A 24,156-nucleotide genomic window follows, 5' to 3' on the forward strand; every position below is an offset into this window, starting at 1 on the left:
TTAGTTCGGAAATGTGATGAGGAAGACACTCATGTGCGGAACCGAAACAAATAAAATCGTGGGGCGTGGGCGTGGGAAGCAGTTGCACGAGAAATGGAGGAAAACATGGAGCTGTAGACCGAATTGCAGAACAAAGGGATCAACGGAAGAAGAAGAAAAACAGTGCAAGGGAATTTAATCCCTTCACCCAAACGACGCCGTTTGACTAACACATGCTGCTCGTGGGCTGGGCTTCTCCAACGGGCTGGGCTTAAAGCCCGGTTGTTACATGGGCAGGTTGAGGCTTGGGGATGCCTCATCTTAGCTCGAGATCTTCTCCTTCGATTCCAAGATCCCTTCTCTCTCTTCCACTCCCGTGGTTTGTAAATCATTGGATCAGTTTTCATTTTTTTTCCTTAAGCGAATCGGTTTTCGTTTTAAGAAGCATGAAAACGACCTTGTTTTTAAAGGTCGGCTCATACGGGTTCGACCCTGATTTGATTTTGTTCGGGTCGAGTCGGTTCAGATTGACACCTTAGATAAAGGTTCTTAGGTCGGGTCAGGTCGGACACAAAACCAACTTTACCAGGTCGGGTTGCAGCCCTAATATTATGTAATTTTCCTTATGAGAAAACTAACAAGTGGGGCCATCTCCAATCTTAATGATCACGTCGTGGTGCGAAAGTGATGGCCTTAATTGGTTGATTGGTTTGCAAATTGAAAACGTGATGATATTTTTTGAGGTGCAAAATGTATTATTGTCTTTTCAGATGTCATAAATATATATTCGAAAAAACAAATTTTACTTCCTCAAACTATAACCATTTTTTGCATACGACTTCCAAACTATCAGTTTCAATTTGACCTCTTTGATTAAGATGGACGAAAAAAGTGGTGGCATTTCATTCTCTCGAAGGACAAGGCAAATTGTGATAGAAGTGGCACTTTGGGTTTAAATAGATACATTATATAAACAGTAATGTTATTTATCATTTTTTTATCATTTCATGATTTGATTTTAGATGATTAGAGATTATTTATTATATTTCAATTGTGAACCTATCATTTGATGTTAAATCATGAAATAATAAGAAAATAAATGATAAATAGATTTTTTCTTATATAAATTCTCCAACTGTGTAATCAAAATTAAATAGTCTAATTCTGGAGAGATATAAACATATCATTTAGATTTTATAGTATTAAACGTTATCTATATAAATTTTTAAAAAATGAGTTGTATATTAATATGAATAAACATATCATTTAGTTTGTTTTATAAGACAAACTACACGATTAGAAGAAGGGTACAAGATCAAGTGGCTGGGATTTCCAAATCAAACAAAAAGTAGTATTTATTAAAAAAAATAAAAATATTTTAATTATAAAGAAATTATATATAAATAAATTTATAAATTAATATAATTTGATATAATACATTATGTTATAAAATTTTTTTTATTATAAAATAGATTTAATAAATTTTATAAAATTATATTAATTTATAAATTTATTTTATATAATTATTTTATGTATATAATAACTAAAAAAAAAAAAAACGTGATAAGACAAAAGCTTGACAGTTCCACAGGGTATGCCGCTCAAAAGCGCGGAAAACGTTTTACTTCAAAGACGGATATTTTCGGATTCAGGACACAAATAGTCATCGCCTTCAGAGACGGAGACGCAACGGAACAATCAGCACGGTGTGCTTCAGTGTCTCCCTCATAACATTTCCACAGCAGCATTGACTGCCATATGGCGGCCACTCGACTCCTTTCGTCCCGGCCCTCTCTCCAAAGCCCTAAACTCTCTCGCCCTACCCGCCCGATCGATTTTCTTCCTCGATCCTCGGGACTCAAATTCTCGAAGAAGATTGTGAGCCACGGCATTAGATGCGACATCACCAGCTTCGAATTCGACAAGCCCCGGAATTGGACCGATCCGCTTCATGTGATCGGAAACTCTTCTCCTTCTTCCCATTCTTCCTCTTCGGTGCCAATGGCTGCCGCTGCTGCCCGCGATCCCCCTGCGAGGGGTGTGAAGAAGGTCTGCCTCTTTTACTGCGCCGAGACCAAGGCCCTGGCCGAGAGAGTCGCCGCCGAGTCAGATGCGATTGAGCTCCGTGGCATTAACTGGAGGTAAGGCTTTCGTTTCCATTTCGGAACAATTTTTTGGGGAACAATTTTGGTACTACATTATTGCTCCGCCTCGAAGATTTTAGCTTTCGTGAGTCCCTCTTGTGGGACCGACCCACAACAAGACATTGAAGTGGGCTCTGGCTTTTTGTGTCTGACATGTTTTCTTTTTGTTTTCCTTTGGCAATTTATGGTTTAGAACATTTGACGATGGATTCCCCAACTTGTTCATACCTAATGCTCAAGGTATCCGTGGACAGCATGTCGCGTTTCTGGCCTCGTTCAGTTCTCCCGGAGTTATTTTTGAGCAGCTCTCTGTCGTCTATGCGTTGCCGAAATTATTCATCTCATCTTTCACCCTCGTCCTTCCTTTCTTCCCCACGGGAACTTCCGAGCGTATGGAGGACGAAGGAGATGTTGCAACTGCTTTCACTCTTGCTAGGATTTTGTCAAACATACCAATTTCGAGGGGAGGCCCTACCAGCCTTGTGACCTTCGATATCCATGCTTTGCAGGTTTCTACCATATAGTTACAGATTTTAGTTTTTGTTTTTGTCAGTAAGTAACTACTAGTCCAGTGGCTCTTGATCCCACAATCACGCTCTATACGATGTTGTTATAAAGGGGGGGAGGGGCCAATGGGCTATTTTAGGTAGAGAATAGTTGTCAATGTTAATGCGTACGAAAATTATTTTCAGTCAATGAGTGATATGGTGTTTTGGGTTCCTTTCTTTTTGTTCGGCTATTTTAGCTGCTTTAGTTTTTTAGATATGGCTGACCACCTGCTATCTTTATACTGTTGTACTATAGGAGAGGTTCTACTTTGGTGATAATATTCTTCCTTGCTTTGAGAGCGGGATACCTTTGCTTAAAAATAGGCTCCAAGAGCTCCCTGATTCCGACAATGTAAGATTTTTTTTAGTCTCTTTTATTTTTGGGCTTTTATGAGATTAATATTAGAGCTTCATATTAGTGGGATTGATTTTTTCCCTGTTTACGGGGTTGTTATTTATGATTTCACTAAGATGGTGAAGGCTACACATGTATATAACCCAGAGACAACGTTTTCTGAGCTATCCACACAAACAATTAGGATGTTGGGCACATAGCAAATTTTATTATTTCTATGCTGGAAAGGTCCTCAGAATGTTGTTCTTTGCTCTGATGGTTTCAACCCTCTCCCAAACATTGGTACTAGTGGCCAAACTATGTTACAAATGTTCCTCCTGTGATGTTCTTTTGCTGAAAAATACTGATTTGGACTTTTTTGCCTTTATTCTTTCACAATAGAATTCTCCTCTCTCTCTCTCTCTAAAAGATTGGATCTAGAGTCAATCGTCTTAGGTGAATTTGTTCTGAAATTGAAATTCACTTGGAAATTGCGGAATCCTAGAGATAAGATGTTGATGAGTGTAATTAATTTGGAGCAATTTTGTGACAATGAATGCTGATTTCTTCATTTTTCAGATTGCCATTGCTTTTCCAGATGATGGTGCTTGGAAACGATTTCATAAGCAGCTGCACCACTTCCCAATGGTATTATAAATGTACCTGTTTAACGTGGATGCTGTATTTCGCCTATAATCATGCATAAGCATATATTAACTACTTCTGCTTGCCTTTTTTATGTATAAATTTGATGCTTTTTATTTTACTTCAGTTAACCTGATATAGTGCAAAGATTTTTTTTTTTTATAAGTTAGTGCACCAAAGAAATAAATATATTATTTTTAACCGCATGTAGGTTTTTTCATTGTTTACTTTTGTTTGTTTATGTCAAGTTTGTGGATCTGATAACTACGTTGGACACTCCAAATCCCCCAGTTTTGGATACAATGATTGAGGAAAATCCATCTAGAATGAAACTATGTGAATGAATTATTTTTATGGGCTTCTCATGCATGTGAGGCAGAAAAAAGAATTGAGGTCCCTTTTTTTTTATCATTTTCCAGAGAAGACCAGAGAAATACATTTGAGCATTTTTTATTAATTTTTTTTATTTCTAGCAGCTATGGCTGCTTGAGGTTTGTGTTGACAGCAATTATTTGCTTCCAAGACACCTTCTCTAACCGTGTATAAAATGCATATGTAGAATGGATATGCCAATGGGCTGTAGCTCAGTTTTTATCCTGCAGGGTCCCCTAGTGACATATGGTTAACAGTTTGAGAGTCTATCCATGAAAAGGTAAATTGGTTATGTTCATAAAAGTTGTGTTTCTCTGAATTTCTAATGTGTATATAAAAATAAGAAAGAAAGTGATGGATATGATTGTGCAGTTTGCCCATTTAGCTAGGAGCAAATGGAAATTCTCTATCCTCTTCCGTCATCCCAGCTTACCCAAGGGAATAATGTCTGTTAAATCTACTTGAATCCTATATCATATGCATGTAATGGTTTTTGAGATCTTGCTACAGGAGTAAATATAGAAACATGCACTTCAACTCCTTAATTTCTTTTACACAGATGCTTGCATCTGTTTTCTGGTTCTGACTACACACCTTTAATTGTGTTCTAGTTGCCTATATCATACATTTGTTTTGCAGATTGTTTGTGCTAAAGTTCGGGAAGGAGACAAACGAATAGTTCGTATCAAGGAAGGAGATCCTGCAGGACGGCATGTCGTGATCGTTGATGATTTAGTCCAATCAGGTGGTACTCTTGTTGAATGTCAGGTAAGTAATTCATGCACATGATTCCTTTTTTTCGTCTGGTATTTCTCTTGTATTTCCATGGTTTGTAATGTCTCCATTTAGACCTGCACAATAGAAGTTAAACCAATTCGAATACTGATTGGGAATCTTATTATATCAATTTTTTGGTCAGGAGAAACAGCTGATGAATTGAATTGATCATTTGAAGGTATTTTAAGTACAAGAAGTGGGTCGAAAGGGATGTGAGATGAGGCACTGATATAGAGGCCTATAATTCTAATGAATAGTTATATATTGATATTGCCAAAAAAACTAGATTTGGTTAGATGGCCGTGGATCTTTGGGGTAAGATTTACTTTAAAAAAAATCTTTGGGGTAAGGTCTTACTGGTTTGTGAACAGCAACTTGGGGACTCGGATAAATAATGCTGTTTTGTGTGGCTGATCTCCGAAAAGGTATATCTTTAATGGGGTGATAACTTCTGATTTACTTGTATTGTCTCTAAAACTGCTTGAAGGTTGCTGCTGCTGAATTGTTTATTTCAAAAAATGGTAACTGATAAAAACTCATGGTTAGTATTTCCACAAGTGTTCTTACCTGCTGCTTTATGTAGTATCTGTGTACATCAACTGAGACGTATGGGTTATAGCTGCCACCAGGACCAAGTGGTATATGTGCTTGAATTGTTTTCTAGACCATTAATAACTTGCACCTTAACATGGAAAAATAAATGGTTGCCATGAATTTCAGATTGTTCTTATGAAATGCATAATTTTATCTTCTTTCAGAGAGTATTGGCTGCCCATGGAGCAACAAAAATTAGTGCTTATGTGACGCATGGGATATTTCCTAATAAGTCGTGGAAACGCTTTGAACATGACAATGGAGGTACTGCATGCTCTGCTCTGTTACATTTTTACCGTTTTAGTGCTTATTTAGTGTTGGCAAAAGCAAAGGCTGAAGTGTTTCTCTTACATCTCTTACAAAAGCATGCTTTTTGATTGAAAAAGAAAAGAAAATATTATTTGAAGACCCAAAAAATGATGAAAACGAAAATTCATAATTATTTAGCTTATATGGAAGATCATTTACATATCATGGTGCCACATGTTTCATATGTGATGTATATGCTTTGAATCTTATGCAAAAGATTGCTCTGTAATAATTTAAAAAATAAAAATAAATATCAGTTGTCACAGTTGAAGACTTAGAAAATGGTGTAAACAAACATTCTTAATTATTTAGCTTAAATTGAAGATCATTTGCATATAATTGTGCCACATGTTTTCATATGTGATATATATGCTTTGCATCGGATATAATAGTCCAAGCTGACTTTCTAGATGGATTGATATTTTACTGCTTATTTTAGCATAGAAGTCAATACCTACAATTCGTGAACGTTTGTTTCCAATCTTTATAGTATATTTTGATTCAACCATGGACTTTCATTTGATTATTTTTTTTTTATAAGTAAGAGATAAACTTTATTGATGTGAATGAAATAGGCAAGTACCAAGTACACAGGAAGTATATAATAGAACACCTAAATGCATTCTAAGAGCGATGAACTAAAGATAAGAATTCATGAATATCATCCCCATTTAATACAATCGCTGAAAACCAAAGCAATAAAGTATGTAGAAAAAAATTCTTCAGCTCCACCATTGTTCGTTCCTTGTCTTCAAAACAGCATGCATTCATTTCCGTCCAAATACACCACATGATACACAACGGAATCATTCTCCAAACTGCTGCCACTTGATGATTGCCCTGCAATTTTCTCCAACAACCCATCAAATCCACCACCCTCATAGGCATTACCCAAGCCACACCAACCCTTCGAAAAATCTCATCCCACAACCCCCTCACTACATCACAATGTAGTAAAAGATGATCTACCGATTCTCCATTCTTTTTACACATGTAACACCAATCCAACACTACACATCATCTCTTCCTCAAGTTGTCCGTGGTCAAGATCTTCCCAAGGGTGGCATTCTAAACAAAGAAAGCAACTCTAGAGGGCACACGAGACCTCCAAATGTTCTTCCAAGGGAATGGGGTGTGATCTTGTGTAATCAAGAGTTTATAATACACATTTACTGTGCATTTCTTTTGATCCTGAAACCTCCATTTCAAGCTATCATGCTGTGCCATAGTAGTCCCTAAGGAGTGTAGCAAACTGAAAAAATCTGAAACCATAGATAATTCCCAATCATAAATATCCCTATTAAACTGAATATTCCACTGATGCGAACCATGAACCAATAACCGCACATCCGCCACTAAAGCCTCCTTATTAACTGCAATATGATATAAAGCCGGAAACACCCTTTCCAATGCATGATCTCCACACCACACGTCCCACCAAAAACTGATTCGGTTGCCCTCACCTGCAACAAAGCGAATATGATTTACAAAGCTTGTCCACCCCTTCCTTATAAACTTCCATAGCCCCACTCCATGCCCCCCTCTCACTTCTTTGGAACACCAACCACCCTAGATAACACCATATCTAGCATCTATAGTTTCCTTCCACAAAGATCCTCATTCCAAATGATATCTCTAAAACCATTTCCCCAATAACGCTTTATTAAATGTTCTCAAATTACAAACACCCAACCCCCCATACACAACTGGGGCACATACTGTCTTCCAATTAAATAAATGAAATTTCTTCTCCTCCCCTATGCCTCCCCATAAAAAAGCCTTAAAAAGTTTCTCAATCCTATTCACCACCCCTGCAGGCATAGGAAAGAGAGATAAAAAATAAGTGGGAAGGTTAGTGAGGGTGCTCTTGATAAGAGTGAGACGACCCCCTTTCGATAAATACACAAATTTTCATCTAGCCAACATTTTCTCTATCTTCTTTACCACCCCATCCCATATTGCTCTACTCTTAAAAGTTGCACATAACGGAAGACCCAAATATTTCATTGGGAAAGAGGACACTCTACAATCCAGAAGACTTGCTAGACTGCGTATATTAGGAACGACACCCACTGGAACCATCTCAGACTTGCTAAGGTTTACATTAAACCCTGACACTACTTCAAAACAAAGTAATAATGCATGTAAAGTTTGGACCTGACTCCTATCCGCTTCACAGAAAATCAGAGTGTCATCTGCGAAAAGGAGATGTGAAATGATACAAGGGCTACCAAAGCCATTTCCCACCTGAAAACCAGATAAAAAACCTCCACCAACAGTAGTTTGCACCATCATACTCAACGCCTCCATAACTATGACAAAAAGAAGAGAAGATAACGGATCCCCCTGTCGCAAACCCCTCGAACTATAAAAAAAACCGGCAGGAGTGCCGTTAACTAGCACTGAAAAACGGGCCGTTGAAATACAATGACACATCCAAGAAATCCACTTATCTCCAAAACCACACCTCTTAAGCAAATACAAAAGAAATTCCCAGTTCACATGATCATAAGCCTTCTCCATGTCTAGCTTGCAAAGAATACCTGAGCTTCCCTCCCGCAATATAGCATCTAGGCTCTCATTTGCAATGAGCATCAAATCAAGTATATGTCTCCCTCAAATAAAAGCATTCTGAGGCTTTGAAATAATATTTTCCAAAACTGGACTAAGCCGGTTAGCAAGAACTTTTGAAATAATCTTATAGACACTACTAACAAACTTATTGGACGAAAATCCTCAATACTCGAAGCCCCATGTTTCTTGGGAATGAGCGCAATAAAAGTCGCTTTAAGTGATTTTTCAAACTTTTGAAAAGTGTGAAATTCACTGAACACCCGCAAGACATCACCTTTCAACACATCCCAACAAGTTTGGAAGAAACCCATTGAGAAACCATCCGGACCCGGCGCTTTGTCCTTAGCTATACCAGAGATGACCTTGAAAATCTCATCTTCATCAAAAGGTCTCTCCAAGACACTCACAAGTTGCGGATCAATTTCCTCAAACAATAAGTCATCAAGCTTTGGCCTCCAAGTTACCGATTCGGTAAGAAGAGTCTCATAATAATGTGCAATATGACTTTCTAGTTTAGCGGAAGAGGATAGCACCTGAGTACCTAAATGAAGCGACTCGATCGCATTATTACGTCGATGAGAATTAGCCACTTTGTAAAAGAACTTCATACACCTTTCACCCTCTTTTAACCAAAGGGAATTTTTGGCGCCATGATGTCTCCTCTGACAACAAAACCCTTTCCAACTCTGCCACAACCGTGACTTTCCTCAATAACTCCTCCTCAGAGGCCCCTCCCAATAATTCCTTACCCTCTAACTCCTGCAATTCCTCCAACAAAGTGGACTTTTGATTGTCAGTGTGACAAAAAACTTCTAAGTTCCACTTCTTCAGATCTTGTTTTAGTGCCTTCAGCTTACCTGCAAGAATGAAACTCGGAGTACCACTAAACTGGTACGATGCCCACCAAATACTCACCAACTCTACAAACCCGTTCACTTTAAGCCACATATTCTCAAACTTGAAATACCGGCGACCCTCGTGAATGCCCCCACAATCTAAGAGAATGGGAAAATGGTCTGAGCTGACTCGAGCTAACCTTTTCTGACTTACTTTTGAATAGTGGGCTTCCCATAACGGCGAGATAAGGAATCTATCCAACTTCGACCAAGTACGGCCGTTAGACCATGTGTACTCACCACCCACCAAGGGAAGGTCCATAAGGTCCATGTCAAAGATGAACTCAGAAAATTCCGCCATGGCCAGTGTGTGCCGATGATGTCCCGATCGTTCACTAGAAAAACGAGTAATGTTAAAATCACCTATACCACGGCACATCCCATAAAGAGTATATTCCCGCCAACTCCTCCCACAACCTTCGCCTATCTCTATCCATGTTGGGACCATAGGACCCTGCAAAAGCCCAATCCCACCCATCGCTCACATTTTTGAATAACACCGAAACCGAAAACTCACCAACACATTCCTCAATCGCCTCAACCATTCTTTTATCCCACATTAATAACACTCCACCTGATGCTCCCTGAGAGGCCAAATAGGACCAACCCACATACGAACATCCTCATATACTATGCACAAATCTTCTATCAATCAAACCCAAATTTGTTTCTTGCAAACATATCACATTACCTTTCCACAACCTCAATAAAGCTTTGATACGAAGACGTTTATTGCTATCATTGAGACCTCGTACATTCCATGATACAATCTTAGGCTTCATTAAAACTTAACTTTCCCCTCCCTTTCGGTCTAACCTTTCCACTACTCCCATCCTTAATATTATAATTGATGGAGCATGTTAAACGTTTAAGTTCTCTGTCTTGTTTTGTAGCTGATTTCGAACGACTAGCTTCAATAGCCACAAGAAGGGCCATAAATTGATCCTCATAACCTCCAAAAGAGACCCCAAATATATTTTATAACTCCTCTACTTTTTTAAAAATCCAATTCGACGAGCAACTCCTATAATCTGAACTGGGAGGGAGTGTACACAGAGGAGTAAGAGCCCCTCCTCACCAACACTGTTATTGGGAATCAAAAGCAGTTTCGAGCCACTCAAACTATTTGGTTCACCACTTGAAGCCATATTTTGAAGAGGAATATCATCCACAGAAATTATCCCACCAAGAACACTCAACTCCATTGGTGTGGAACCAAACGGAGAGTCAGACTGCACCTGCACAACCTCACCCTGAAATGAAATCCCACTTTCCAGCGAAATAGATTGCACCTGCATAGCCTCAGAGCCTTCGACCACCACACACGGCTTAGAATGCCCATTCTCCACCAACATCCCTAGTGCCGAGGACGCAAAAGCATTTCTCAAGCTCTCCTGCACTAACGGGTCCACCAAAATCTCCCCCTCCTCTAAATCCTCCCGTCGGAACACCTTTACCGGCTCACTAGGATGATCGACGAAGGTTGTCGGCAATTTCTGTGCCGGTAGGGTTGTCGGTAAGGTGCTTATCGGCGCCGCAGGAGCTTGACGTAGTTCCTGGCCCGATATCTCGGACCCTGAAGCTTGACCCGATACCTCTTTTGCCACTGCCCTCCAGGCCTTCTTTGGGCCTGAGGCCTGACCCATTCCATGGCCCAACACAATACCTGTAGGACAAGGCCCACTCTTTCGGCCCATATCATCCTTTAGCTCAGCCTTGCCCTTAACGCACCATTTTAAGAAACTGATTTCTTCTAACACGATGCCCACTTTTTCCTCAAAGCCAATTAACATCCTGAAACCACTTTCCTCATTTAACCCCAACAGTCTGATGTCTTCTCCACCATACCTCTGCACATCCTTTGAATTGATTGCGCCTGGCACCACATCTCTCACAGCACGAGGCAATACCTTCTTTAGCACCTCACTATACGACATTGCACCTCTTGCTCACGCCGATGGAGCACCACCATCCCCTTTGTTCTTCTTTGCAAAAACTGCCTGGGATGTACTCGTGCTCGAAACAGAGGATGAGAAAAGCTCCATTAAAGTATCTCCAAAGTTCCTCCACCCCTCCCCCTTCCTCCCTTCCAGAATCACAAGCAAACTTCTCTTCTTATCACGACCAAATTCTGAGAGGGAGATAAAACTACCATTGTGATTACGTCTCTTCCTCACTATTAACACAATGTCTCATTTTCTATGAGTTCTCATAAACTCATGAGAGCCCAATGTTATTGCACATTCCTTCACCTTAGAACCCAGCCAACCCAGTGATTCAAAATCTACAGAAATGTATTTCACTGCACGGTGACTACTCTCTATAATCCTCCACCACCTTGCGTTCTCCTTTCTGAACTCAAAAAGCTTCTGGTCAATGAAAACCTCATTGCACAACCCCATCTAAACCAACCCACAAACGATACAACCCTAATGTTTCAGTGATACGCTAATCTCCTCATGAATGAAAAGCCATTAACGAATCACTACCAACAGAATAGAAAACACCACAACTAAAAAAACCACAACGAAAACTGAAACTGTACTTCATTTGATTATAGTTATCAAATATCTTAGATACACATATTTAGTAAAACCCAAGAGAGTTATATAAAATGCTATTCTTAAATTTTATGTAATTAGATTATTACTTGATTTTCATGTTGCGTAATACTCTCATAAATTGAGTTCATAGGCTAAACATATTGCCATCGTACTTTTTAAAACTTTTTTATTGTCCTTTATGATTTTTTTTGTTCTTGTACATATTTTTTAAAAATGTGTGCCTAAGAGTTTGCGGTTTGCACCTAGGCTCTAGACGCCATTTGTACTTAGCTACGCCTAGCGTTTTCACCAATATTGAGCTGCTCATATTACCAAAAAATAACTGTAACACCTCTTTCCCGTAGGTAAGGAATGTTACATACGTTTGTTACTGTGCTTGGTAAAGAGACCCAGCTTCATAAATATACCTAGTTTATCGGAAATAAGTTCCCAAAAACATAACATAAAAATATAGTCTCATAGCAAGAAAAATTAAAACTGATCTTTTAATGGAAAAAAAAAACACTTCTTAACAAGGCCTCGTTTGGTTACACAGATGAGATGATATGAGAAATCTGTGAATAATAGTGAGATAATTTGTGAATGGTAGTGAAATAGTTTGAGTTAAGATTTTTATGGGATTTTGGGAAAGGGGAGAAAATTTTGAATAAAAAATTATAAAGTTAAAATATTGTTAGAATATTATTTATTAATATATATTTTTTTTATATTTGAAAAAATTTAATTGTTTTTTGTGTTTTGTATGGAAGTTTGGGAAAGTTGTAATAATTAGGTAATGATTATATGCAAATTTGAAATTGAGATTTTTTTGTGTTTGAATGGTGTTTAGATATTGAGATGGGATAAGATGGGATGAGATGGAATGAAAGGTTTGTGAAATCAAAGGAGGCCTAAGTCTGAAAATTCCTTGACACTTGAACTATGCTTGGCTGTGAGCTTGTCAACACCATCTTCTTTACCTGGACATTGTAAAAACATAAAAACAAACAAATAAAATAAGTCGAACACTCAATAAATAGTATATCATATAATAAACATAGAATTTTCTTGAATAGCGTGCATACTCAATACATATACTAACATAAACATGTAATGTACTATGCATGACTCATTAAACTTGTCTTTTCGTTTCTTTAATGGCCAGCACACCTTAACCCCCCTGTGCAGGGTTGTGCACTGGTTTCACTGCCTGTGGCCACAAGGGGAACCGTTTAACTTATCATAACATACTTTGGTGGACCACGCTTAAATCCGTGGCTCCTGAAATTGCAGCAGTTATCTAGGGTTAGGTATTGGTCTTCTTGAAGAACATCACATGGGATTGCTAAAAAAGCTTTCCAGAGTCACAGCAGCCTCTGTTTTTTCAAGTTTTCAGGCCATACGGTCCTTTTAATGAGACCTGAAAAACCTAATAATAGGGCTGTACGAATTTAACACCTTTTGTTTTGATAAAGGGGTTCTAAGAATCCTAATGGCTAGGAGTTCTAGGGTAAATATGTTGCTATTCTCTGGATCCATTTAGGAGTCATAAATGGGGCTGATTTCCAATCACGAATTTAACAGTCAAAAAATAAAATCGGCTTTGGCCAGAAAATACTTGGGCCTATACATCCATCTCCTCACTACTAGATCCTCATATAATAAATACATACGGGTTAATGGGCCCAATAAAATAATCTTCTTTTCAGCCTGAACAAAATTGGGCCCATTGCCAAACTTATAAAGCTTATTAAATTTGGATCTGGATGTTATAAACGCCCCCCTTTATAAAATTCTGTCCTCGGAATTTGCTATCACCTCAATTGTAGCTATATGCATTCTTGACCTTCATCTTATCTCCACATGTAATCGGAATTTGCTAGTACCTATATCTCTTGGCGTATTGGTGTCATTCCTAGCATTCGTTGCTATTCTAAATTAAGAAGCAACCAAACAAGCAAACAAAATAATTCTACTAAACTCTTGAGCAGACCAGGACATATCCTAGGTAATCCTAGGACATATCCTAGGTAATCCTACTTCTATAATTGTTTCTCCTTAAAAAAGTTATTCTCTTTAAAAATAAAAATCGATTCTCTTTCTGAAAAATGCTTTAATCTAAACAAAAGCATTGCTTCTCTTTTCAAAAAGTCTATAGAATCTCTCAATCTAGGCTCTGATATTAAATTGTAACACTCATTTCCCGTAGGTTAGGAATGTTACATACTTTGTAACTGTGCTTGGTTAAAGAGACCCAACTCCATAAAAATACCCATTTTATCGAAAATAAGCTCCCAAAAGTACGAAAATTTCCAAAATTTTTCATAACTTCATTCCCCAACATCACTTAAACAAAATACTTTTCTATTTTAAATTTTAAACATTTCATGTATAAACACAAAAATCAATACTACTTTTACAAACTTTAAAACAAAGATAATATTAAAAATTAATACTCAAACAACTTTTTAACTTGATCTATTTACTTCTACAAACTCCAATAAAATACTTATTTTAAAAAATATTTTTATTCAACTTTTTCTCTATCCTTTCCCAAAACCTAATCTCAAACAAATTCTCACAATTCTCAAATACTCCCAAATATTCTTGGAATCCAAACATGCCCTAGTCTCATAGCAAGAAATTTTAAAACTGATATTTTAATGAAAAAAACTGACATGGTTCCTTTTGTTTCCATCCTTTTTCTTTTCATCCTAATCCGTTTAAATTCAAATCATCATATTTTATTTTACTCTTTCCTTTGAAATTGAGATGATAGAAATGACATCATCTCTAGAGGGTAATGGTATAATCCATTTGATCTGTTATTCTCATGTTCTAAACAGGGAATCCTGAGAATGGGCTGACCTACTTCTGGATAACAGACTCGTGTCCAAAGACGGTAAAGGCAGTGAAGAACAAACCACCATTTGAAGTTCTTAGCCTTGCTGGTTCTATAGCTGGTGCACTTCAAATATAGGAGAGACTTGGGAGCATCAAGTCACCAGCCAAATCTTGGTCTTGTGTGGGAAGGTTAGTGCGTTATTTTATTCAGTTTTCCCCCTCCCCATTGTCTTCGATCCTCCATCAAACTATATTAAGTGACTTTGGCGTCACCATCCCTAAGAGTTCATTTAAGTATGAGGCGGCAGTCTTTAAGGCGTTCGGTTGGATAGATTTTACTGTCTGTAGAACACATCTTTGTGATGTTTACTTAACTTGTATGGGAGATCTGCCTAAATTCTGCTTGGAATAAGAATTTAAGTGGAATCAATACATTTGTGATGTGTACTTAACTTGTATGGGAGATCTGCCCAAAGTTCTGCTCGGAATAAGAATTTAAGTGGAATCAATACATTGTATTCCTGGCTTCATGATATTCGTTTCATCTTTTGCATCAAAATCGTGCCTCGCTCATAATTAAAGCTCAGCATTAATAAATCTCACCTCATACGGGTCAATGGAAACAGAAACAGAATCAGATTAGGAATAATAGGCGATAAATCTATAGCTTACAACTTGGGTGAGATCGAAAGACCACAAATGGTTACAAGTATAAAATACCCAGAAAACATTTACGAAAGAATAGAAAATCTTTTACAAAGTGGGATGATGGATTGTATTCATATTCTGTCAAGTTCTTAGTATATATATATACAGGCCAATTCAATCCAACTTGTTTAAATGAACCGGTGATGCAATATGGCATGCATAATTTGTTTAATAAATAGATTGTATTGGGTTGATCTGATCCATTTAACTTGTTTTAATTTCTTTAATATGTATGAGTTAATTAGACCCAAGAGTTTAGTCTGACATATGTATGAGTTAATTCGTCGGAGGCACCTAAGCCGGTCGGTGATGATGTTGTGATTGCTGATGCGCAAGTTGCTTAAGTTTATTTTCAATGTCTTCAGAAATTAGGAGTTCAAATTTCAACTAAAAAATCTCTAATTTCTAATACTAGTGTATTTGAGTTTGCTAAGCGCTTTTGCCTCAAGGGTGGACAGAGGAGCCCATCCTCCCTCTCCTCCTCCTCCTTGCTTGATCTATCGTATTCTAGTCTTCGAACTGCCACATGTGCCCCACCGTTGTGCTTGCCAGCTGCCAATCTTCTAAATCCCGGTGGAGGAACCACCAAACAGCCGTCGTGTAACATGCATGCACTGCCACCACGCACGGGCACAATTGGATTCCCCACCTCCAAATCCTTTGGATCTCGATTCATTTGCCTCGTGTTGGTGCATTTAGCTCAAACGCTACCTCCAGTGTGCATTCCTTTGAAATGCCACTAGCAATCCAGACCATCTGATTCTACCTATTTGGTTATGTTTATGCTTTACCTAACAGGTAATTTGGGGAAAATGGACGTAAAAATCTTTGTCAACAACTCAGAACAGATAGTTGCAGTGCCTCTCGAGTAGATGCAGATCATCACGGCATTCAACAAATCTACCAGTTGAATTTTATAACCGCTATTGTAGTGGTCCCCTCCTTGGCTTGGCCAAGGAACAAGGGCTTGGGTCCAATTTATTAGTCCCATTGCCCCCTTTTTTTTTAACTGAAGTAGCCTTCTTTACACCATATAACCAGGTTGACTGTCTGTCGTTTGCACTACAATTTTTATAAAGAGATTTTTGTCAGGGTCTCCCAGCCTCAACTCTTGTATTCTCTTTTTTAATTTCAATGCAAGTTTGTTGAAAAACAAAAGTGTTTAGTCCAATATGATTAAGGGTCTGTTTGGGTGTCGAAGTAGTCTGAGGTATTCTTGATAATTCTTGTACGGACAGACATACTCTTACATCCAAACGCGTATTTGAATAGTTGTAGAACACTTTCAACCCATGTGACTCTACTGTATTTCGAACGACTGAGCTCAACGGTAAAAAGAAAAAAGTCTGCATCAAGGACAACATCCCCTTGTCCTTCGTAGGCTCTTCTTCCCCAAAGCACCTGAGTCGTCCTCGCACAGCTGGGAGAGAATCCCCCCACAGTGAACCACCACATCACCGGTACTCGACCTCTATCTCCCTCTTTGCAACGCCATTTCATGTCTCTCCCTTTCTCTCTCTGTCTACAACGTAGTACCCGACGTCCGCTCGAGTTGGGAATCGAATCTGTCCATCGTGATTCGCTGCTCCCTCACTGAACGCGTGCTCCATTGGGCCATCCCATCTCCACTGAAGGATTTCGATATCACTGGGTTTTGGCAGGGAATCACGTCTGAGGTGGATTCGATTCCTCAACCCGTGCCCCTAGAATCCCACATTTGAGTGATAATTATAAACCACCCATGGCCAAAGCCACATTACGTACCAGCCAATCGAAGTCTAGGGTTCGAAAGCAACAACAGTCAAGATTTCATCCCACCACATTATTCATCACGAGGCCTCAAACGCGATCCTTTAAGGTAACTACAACTCCAATACCAGTCTCTACTTTACTGAATCTTGTTCCGTGGGCATGGCTTCTATTAATTACATAGCTATTTGGGAATTTTTTTTCCTACTTTTTGTATGAGCCACCGATTGATTTCTATAGTTACTGATTTATTTATTGTTAATTAGGCTTTCAAAATTGTGTTGTGGCATTAACGATAAACAAGAAAATTGTTTACTGGCTTTGTTTTTTTCTTAACTTGGATTTGTAATTTGTTTCTTTATTTGAGGATTTATATCGGTAGTCATAGAAAATTCAAGGACATTGGAAAGGAAGAGATAAAGCACCTCGCTTATGGTTTGATTGTAATCTTTAGAAAAAAACCTCTTTGTGCTCTGTCCTGCACTCCATACATGATCATATTAATGGTAAGTGTCATCCCAAATATCATTATAGCAATTTGGGAATCACTTACGGCATGACAAGAAAAGAACCAGTATGATCTAAGATGAGGAACCAGAAATTAATAAGGTTATCTTCATTTATTTGAAGACAGCCATGTAGACTCCAAATAAATAAGGCAAAACATCCCATCCAATTATGGTTCGGATTAGGGCTTAGTTGAGTAGATATGGCATGCATTTTTTCTACTGATTCTGTTAGAACTAGTATGGAGTTAGGAAACATGTGGTAGACGACAAAAAAGATGTGGATTTTTTAAAACATGTGGAGTTAGGTAAACATGTGCTTAATTCACTTCTGCACCATAGGGACAACGGCAATAAATATGTATCAGAGTCAGATTGTGTTGTGGACAATATGATATACTACATTTTTTGTTTAAAGAACATAGAGATGTAATTATTGGGTATGAATGATTGGGTTTCATAGAGATATGATTGGATTTCTGAGCTTCTTGGTGTGCATATAGACCATTTGAAGTTTATTGTTTGAGAATAAACAAGAACAGAACCTGAAAGGTGCAGGTTTCAGTGCATAAATCTTTTAGCAGATGTGATTTGAATGAATTTTTTGACTATTCCTTTTTCCCCCTTTAAATAATTTAAGTCATGAACTAGAAAGACTTGTTTCCTTATTTTTCTTTCATGTTTTGTATCATTTTCCGAATCATATCCCCACAATTTGGTTGCTGCCGTGCCAGTATCATTGAAAGGCATTTGAATTCTGTGCAAATTGCTCTGTCTCAAGGAGTGGAAACCATATGTAGATGAATAAGGTCTAGGAAGAAAAGACTTTGGATGCATTGAGTGTGAATAGAGGTGTAGCCCATTAAACCAAATTAAGTAGGAGCTGCAGAGCTTGAAGGTTTCGAGCATCAATTTAGGGGCAACAATGATAGGAGCTGCGAGTGCTTGAGTTGCTTTTCTTTTCTTTTGTGCGAATGATAGAATTTTATTTTCTGCCAAGCATCAATTTAGGGGGATGAAAAATATAGTTGTTTATGAAGCTTCTTATTTGGCATAGTATTTATGAAGCAAAATATATTACTTGGTTGTTTATGGAGTGCTTGATGGTTGAAGAAAAGGACTCCTTCCTTTTCTTTTGTTGAGTTGGCCTTTCAAGATCTTGATAGTTTTTTTGTCCATCGAGTGCTTGATAGTTTCAGTTGGAATGGGTGAATAAAGTTAGCATTGTTCTTTAACAAATTTGTACCATGGTATAACATAGCTATAATTATTGCTTGTGGTTTCTCTTGCCATGATGCAATTATTATCTCTCTCTAACCTCAGTTAAATCATTATGTTTTCAAGGCAATACCCGATTGGTGTTTACTCGGTATATTGTTTCTGAATTTTTTTTAATATGTTTGTTCTTGTATTTTAAATTGAGCATTAACACATGTTTTGATAATTATTTTCCCGGTTGATCTATTATAGCGATACTACCTCAGATCTTCTACGCGTGCTTTCAGGGAGGTATGAACCATGTTTGCAATGATTTTTACAATTTACTTTAACCCATGATTTTTACCATACTCATTGCGCGATTAGTTAAACTTCTACGTTACTATTCTTTAATTGATATTTGTACCATGGTAGTCAACCACTACTCGAAGAATATGTGATTTTATTGGATTGCTCGCATACTTATGTTTGCAATGAGCAGCATTCCATGGATAAGTCGAGGTCCAGCGTGATCACGAATTGTGGACCGATGGATTGGAGGAGATGTTCGTAGACATCCTCTAACAAGAGACCATCGATGGAAAATTGGTTGGATCGAAGATCACTAACCGAGATCATCTGAGATTTGCAGAACAGCTGTCTCGAGTTGGGAGGAAGGCAATTGATGCCTCACAAATTAGGGGGAAAATAACTCGCTTGAGGCAGAGGCTACGAATGTTCACAGATTTAATGGGCCAAACTGGAATGGGTTGGAACCCAAAGACAAAAACTGTAATTGCCACGGACGAACATTGGGCTAACGCAATAAAGGTAATAAAATTATTAACAATAGTTGGAATTTGTATTCCATGTTCAAGTTATATGTTTGTATTGATTTATTCGTATTCTTTAGTGTATATGACAATTATAATACAAGTCTTTTAATTGGGCTAGGTGCGTAGCAATGGAGAAAATTCAAGACTAATGGTTGTCGAGACTACGATCTCCTATGCACCATTTTTGGGCAGTCGGTGGCGACTGGTGTTTGCCATTATGCGTCGACGCAGCAACTCCCGACGAGTGAGGAAGAGGACCGACTTGAGGAGGAGGTGAGGGCACGTGGCCCCATACTGGGAACTGCCACGGACGCGCCAATAGATATAGATGGACCAGACATTGATGGTCCATCTGGGAGACAGAGACAAGCTCGACGTCGAAGAAGGGAGCCGGTTCGGAGTAGCATATCCCCACAATTTAGCAAAACTTTGGAAGTTATGGCCGCCACAGCTGCAATGAGAAATGAGTTGGATAAGCAGTTTTTAGAGGAATGCAGTAGAAAGCGAAGCAAAGGCGATGAGACTGCGTTTGGTTCAGATGCGTCATATAGCAAACTAGATGTCTGTATGAAGTTTTGGATGAGATTACCCCGCCGCTCCCTGCACATCAATATAACAAAGCAGTAGAAAAGTTTATGCATGACAAGGCAGTTGAAGCATTCTTAATGATGCCACCAAACCACAAAATTGATTGGATCTGGGGGTTGCAGTGACGTAGCTTGTCTCTTGCCGGGAAAATTTTAATTTTATGTTTGCAGATATTATTTGTCATTGACATTGTTGTTTATGAGCTGCTTAGGTTTTCAGTATTTATTGTGCTTGTTGTTTATTGATTTATGGACAACGGTTTAGATGAACATGTTATTATTACTTGGATTATGAATGCTTATAATTTATTAACTTCAATTATTTGGCTTGTGTTTTATTATTATTCTATTAAAGAATTACTAGTTATTAGGATTGATCAAGTGTTAAATCTTTATTAATGAATTTTCACACAACAGAATAGATATTGGGAATGGGTCAGATGATGAGCCGCAAGTAGAGGCAAATAACCCCACCGAAGCTGGCTCAAGTGGTAACCAGCCTCCAAGCCATGACGATTACGAAGCTTGGAGGAGACGTGATATATCTAGTAGTAACCAGCCTCCAATGTGGGACGAATACCTACGTACGAGGATGCGTGATGATTCGATGTGGGATAACATGTTTATGCTTACAATAGCAGCAGCAGAGGAAAGCGCATTGCCAGTGTTTGAGCGAATGCCAGAATACAATATCGGCTTACGTGGACGAGACTATATAATTGCAATTCTCAATGGACATCCGAATAACTGTTGGAACTTATTTCGGATGGAGATATATGCATTTGAAGCGTTATGCAATACATTGCGGGCGAATGAATATCTAACATCAACAAGAGAGGTTTCTGTGGAGGAAGCTTTGGCAATGTTTGCATATACAGTCGCACATGCCAAAGTTCAACGAATCACAGCTGACCGGTTTCTGTGGAGGAAGCTTTGGCAATGTTTGCATGTACAGTCGCACATGCCAAAGTTCAACGAATCACAGCTGACCGGTTTCAACACTCTACTGAAACAGTTAATCGGCATGTCTATGCAGTGATGGTTGCCCTATCTAATATTGCTCCTGATGTAATTGCACCTACACATACTACTGGGGTAGCACCTTATATTCAAGGCAATCCAAAAACATTATCCATGGTTTGAGGTAAAAATATTCTTACTCTGGTTTTAAAAAAATCAGATATATGGTTCAAAATTAAGAGACCATGGTTGGTCCAATTTTATTAAAAATGGGATAACTCACAATTTTACAATATATGATTGCAGAAATGTATTGGTGCAATTGACGGTACTTATATCGATGCATGTGTGCCTGCCGAGGCAACTAACGCGTATCTATCTTGTTATCAACAAGTTAGCCAAAATGTGCTGGCAGCCTGTGATTTCGACATGAAATTCACATTCATATATGCTGGTTGGGAAGGCACTGCCCATGATGCACGCCTATTTATGGATGCATTGAGTCGTCCAGGGATCGATTTTCCATTGCCTCCTGAGGGTAAGAATTATTACCCATTATTTATTGAGTTAGCATTTTTTGTCATGATGTAACGTATGATTCCCTTATGATAGTTTTTTTGTGATTTGGTTTTTAGGTTATTATTACTTGGTTGATTCCGCCTTTCCGTGCACACTTGGGTTTATGCCCCCATACCCCAGGGTGCGGTATCATATGTCTGACCGGCATAGCAATAGCTCATTCTCTGGATATCAATATTATTTTAATTATCGACATTCTTCCCTCCAGAATGTGATTGAGCGTACATTCGGTGTGCTAAAAAAACGATTTCGAATTTTGAAATCAATGAACCCATACAAAGTGACACGACTACGGTATATTATCATTGCATGTTTTGTCATGCATAACATTATTCGATCAATTACACCAAATGATAAGATATGGCGTAAATTTAATAATCTGAATCTTGCTGAAGGACAAACTGTTGAGGATAATCCGGACCATTCAACACATATGCCTGACATGTCATCTGCCTCAACACAAGCCATGGCTGGAACCAGGGACTCTATCGCAATAAATATGTGGGCACATAGGGAGGCCCATTGACACTTGCTTTAATTTGATTGTATTGTATGTTTTTATTTTTTTTTGGACATGTTTGCAAATGTTGGGATTTCTTATGTTTTCTATGTTTTGGGATTTTCGCATGTATGAACTAATTATAATTTTTATTATAATAGCGCAGCTGCGAGTTGTCATCATAACATGTTTTTTAGAAAAAGATTGATTTTTTTATAAATTTTTATATAAATAATTTCCTATGATACAAAACAAATTACGAAATGCATAATAATTTTGAATACGTTATTGTCCCGGTCGTCCATTCAAATAATTTTGATATAGGCACTTATGTTATATATAAAATTTGTAACAAATAAAATCACTATAATATATAAATAAAAAATAAAATCACTATAATATATAAAGAAAAAATAAAATCACTATAATATAAAAATCAAATCACTATAATATATAATAAAAAATCAAATCACTATTATATATAAATAAAAAATAAAATCACTATAATATATAAATAAAAAATAAAATCAGTATAATATTTAGGGCTGGGCTCCGACTGAATACGGAGTCGGAGTGCTCGTTTCCGACCTCCAACTTCGACAAGAGTCGGAGCCAAATTGGAGCTCCGACTCCGACTGCGAGTGCTGGAGCCGGAGTCCGACTCCGATCGGAGGTCGGAGCTCCACATAAGAGGTTCGTTCGACGTCCGCTCGACGTGTCGCTCGAGCATAACTCTTCCAGAGAGGTTCTCTCGACGTCCGCTCAACGTGTCGCTCGAGCAGAACTCTTCCAAAGAGGTTTGCTCGACTTCCGCTTGACGTGTCGCTCGAGCAGAACTCTTCCAGAAAGGTTAGCTTGACGTCTGCTCGATGTGTCGCTTGAGCCAATATTCAATACAACGTGCGCTCGACTTGCGCTCGACACATCACTCGAGCGCAAGTGTTCAATAAAAAAAATTTCGGAGTTAGAATCGGAGCTTCTTGGAGCTCCGACTCCGACTCCGACTCTGAATAGATATTCGGAGCTACTCCGAATTCCGACTCCGAATTCCGATGACTCCGTTGGAGTGGAAGTCGGACGGAGTCGGAATTTTGCACACCCCTAATAATATTTATCACTATTATATATAAATAAGCAATATTTTGACAATAATATATAAATAAAAAATCAAATCACTATAATATTTATCACTATTGTATATAAATAAAAAATAATATCACTATAATATATAAATAAAAATTTAGCAAAACTATAATATTTATGACTATTATATATATGAAAATAAAATTATTATAATATTTATCTATATTATATATAAATAAAAAAATATTATTTTTAGTAATATTTATTATTATATATATAAAAATAAAATAAATCACTACAATATTTATTAATATTAAAAAATCACTATAATAAAATCATTATAATATTTATTACTAAAAATAAAATCACTATAATATTTATGGGACCCACACATTTTTCAAATACCTACTCAAAAGTCAACAACTCAACATACTTCACACATCCAAACAACTCAAAATACTCTCATTGGGACCCACAAACTCACTCCAATATCTACTCATAACTATTCACAAACATTTTCAATACTTCTAAAGTATTCTCACTACCCAAACGCACCCTAATACAATTTCATATCCTATAAGCATATGTGATATCTTGATTCTTCACACAAAAACTTACAACAATAAGAAAGTAAGATTACATTGATAAAGTCTCCTCACTATGCAGTAATATCAGTTATTACACTCAAACAAATAAAATGACAAAAGCCTTTTGACTAAATATTAACCTTGAATTGATGTAGATCAATGTGGTTTAAGGTGGTTGGCATAAAATTTACTCGTTTATTACACTAATTTCTCACTCTCTAACCTCGTATAATCTTTATATTGTTTTTGTTCACGGGTTGTGTAAAACAATTCCAACCCTACATTCCAAGAAACAAACTTAGCGAG

General features: G+C 37.8%; 1 protein-coding gene and 1 long non-coding RNA gene across 4 annotated transcripts; both read left to right on the forward strand.

Annotated features, from left to right (window-relative positions):
- The first annotated feature begins 1,578 nt into the window (after positions 1–1,578).
- On the forward strand, positions 1,579–15,094 carry LOC109016409 (ribose-phosphate pyrophosphokinase 4-like). 3 transcript variants are annotated; one of them, XM_035686826.1, is made up of 7 exons: positions 1,579–2,120; positions 2,317–2,632; positions 2,928–3,023; positions 3,585–3,653; positions 4,662–4,790; positions 5,558–5,657; positions 14,562–15,094. In XM_035686826.1, the coding sequence occupies exons 1-7, from the start codon at positions 1,738–1,740 to the stop codon at positions 14,693–14,695; spliced, it is 1,227 nt and encodes a 408-aa protein (XP_035542719.1). In that variant the 5' UTR covers positions 1,579–1,737; the 3' UTR covers positions 14,696–15,094. The 3 variants fall into 3 exon arrangements, 2 of the variants coding, with proteins under 2 accessions (XP_035542719.1, XP_035542720.1); XR_004798607.1 differs by lacking the exon at positions 14,562–15,094 and adding an exon at positions 4,942–5,437 and having other exon boundaries at positions 1,623–2,120; positions 5,558–5,658; XM_035686827.1 differs by lacking the exon at positions 14,562–15,094 and adding an exon at positions 12,566–12,754 and having other exon boundaries at positions 1,625–2,120.
- A 5,497-nt stretch (positions 15,095–20,591) lies between these two features.
- On the forward strand, positions 20,592–22,074 carry LOC108985582. Its single transcript, XR_004798610.1, has 3 exons — positions 20,592–21,286; positions 21,409–21,640; positions 21,738–22,074. It is a non-coding gene; the product is annotated as an uncharacterized LOC108985582 (long non-coding RNA).
- Positions 22,075–24,156: the final 2,082 nt, after the last annotated feature.

The sequence above is a fragment of the Juglans regia genome, chromosome 16 (genome assembly GCF_001411555.2).
Source record: "Juglans regia cultivar Chandler chromosome 16, Walnut 2.0, whole genome shotgun sequence".
Lineage (NCBI taxonomy): Eukaryota > Viridiplantae > Streptophyta > Magnoliopsida > Fagales > Juglandaceae > Juglans > Juglans regia.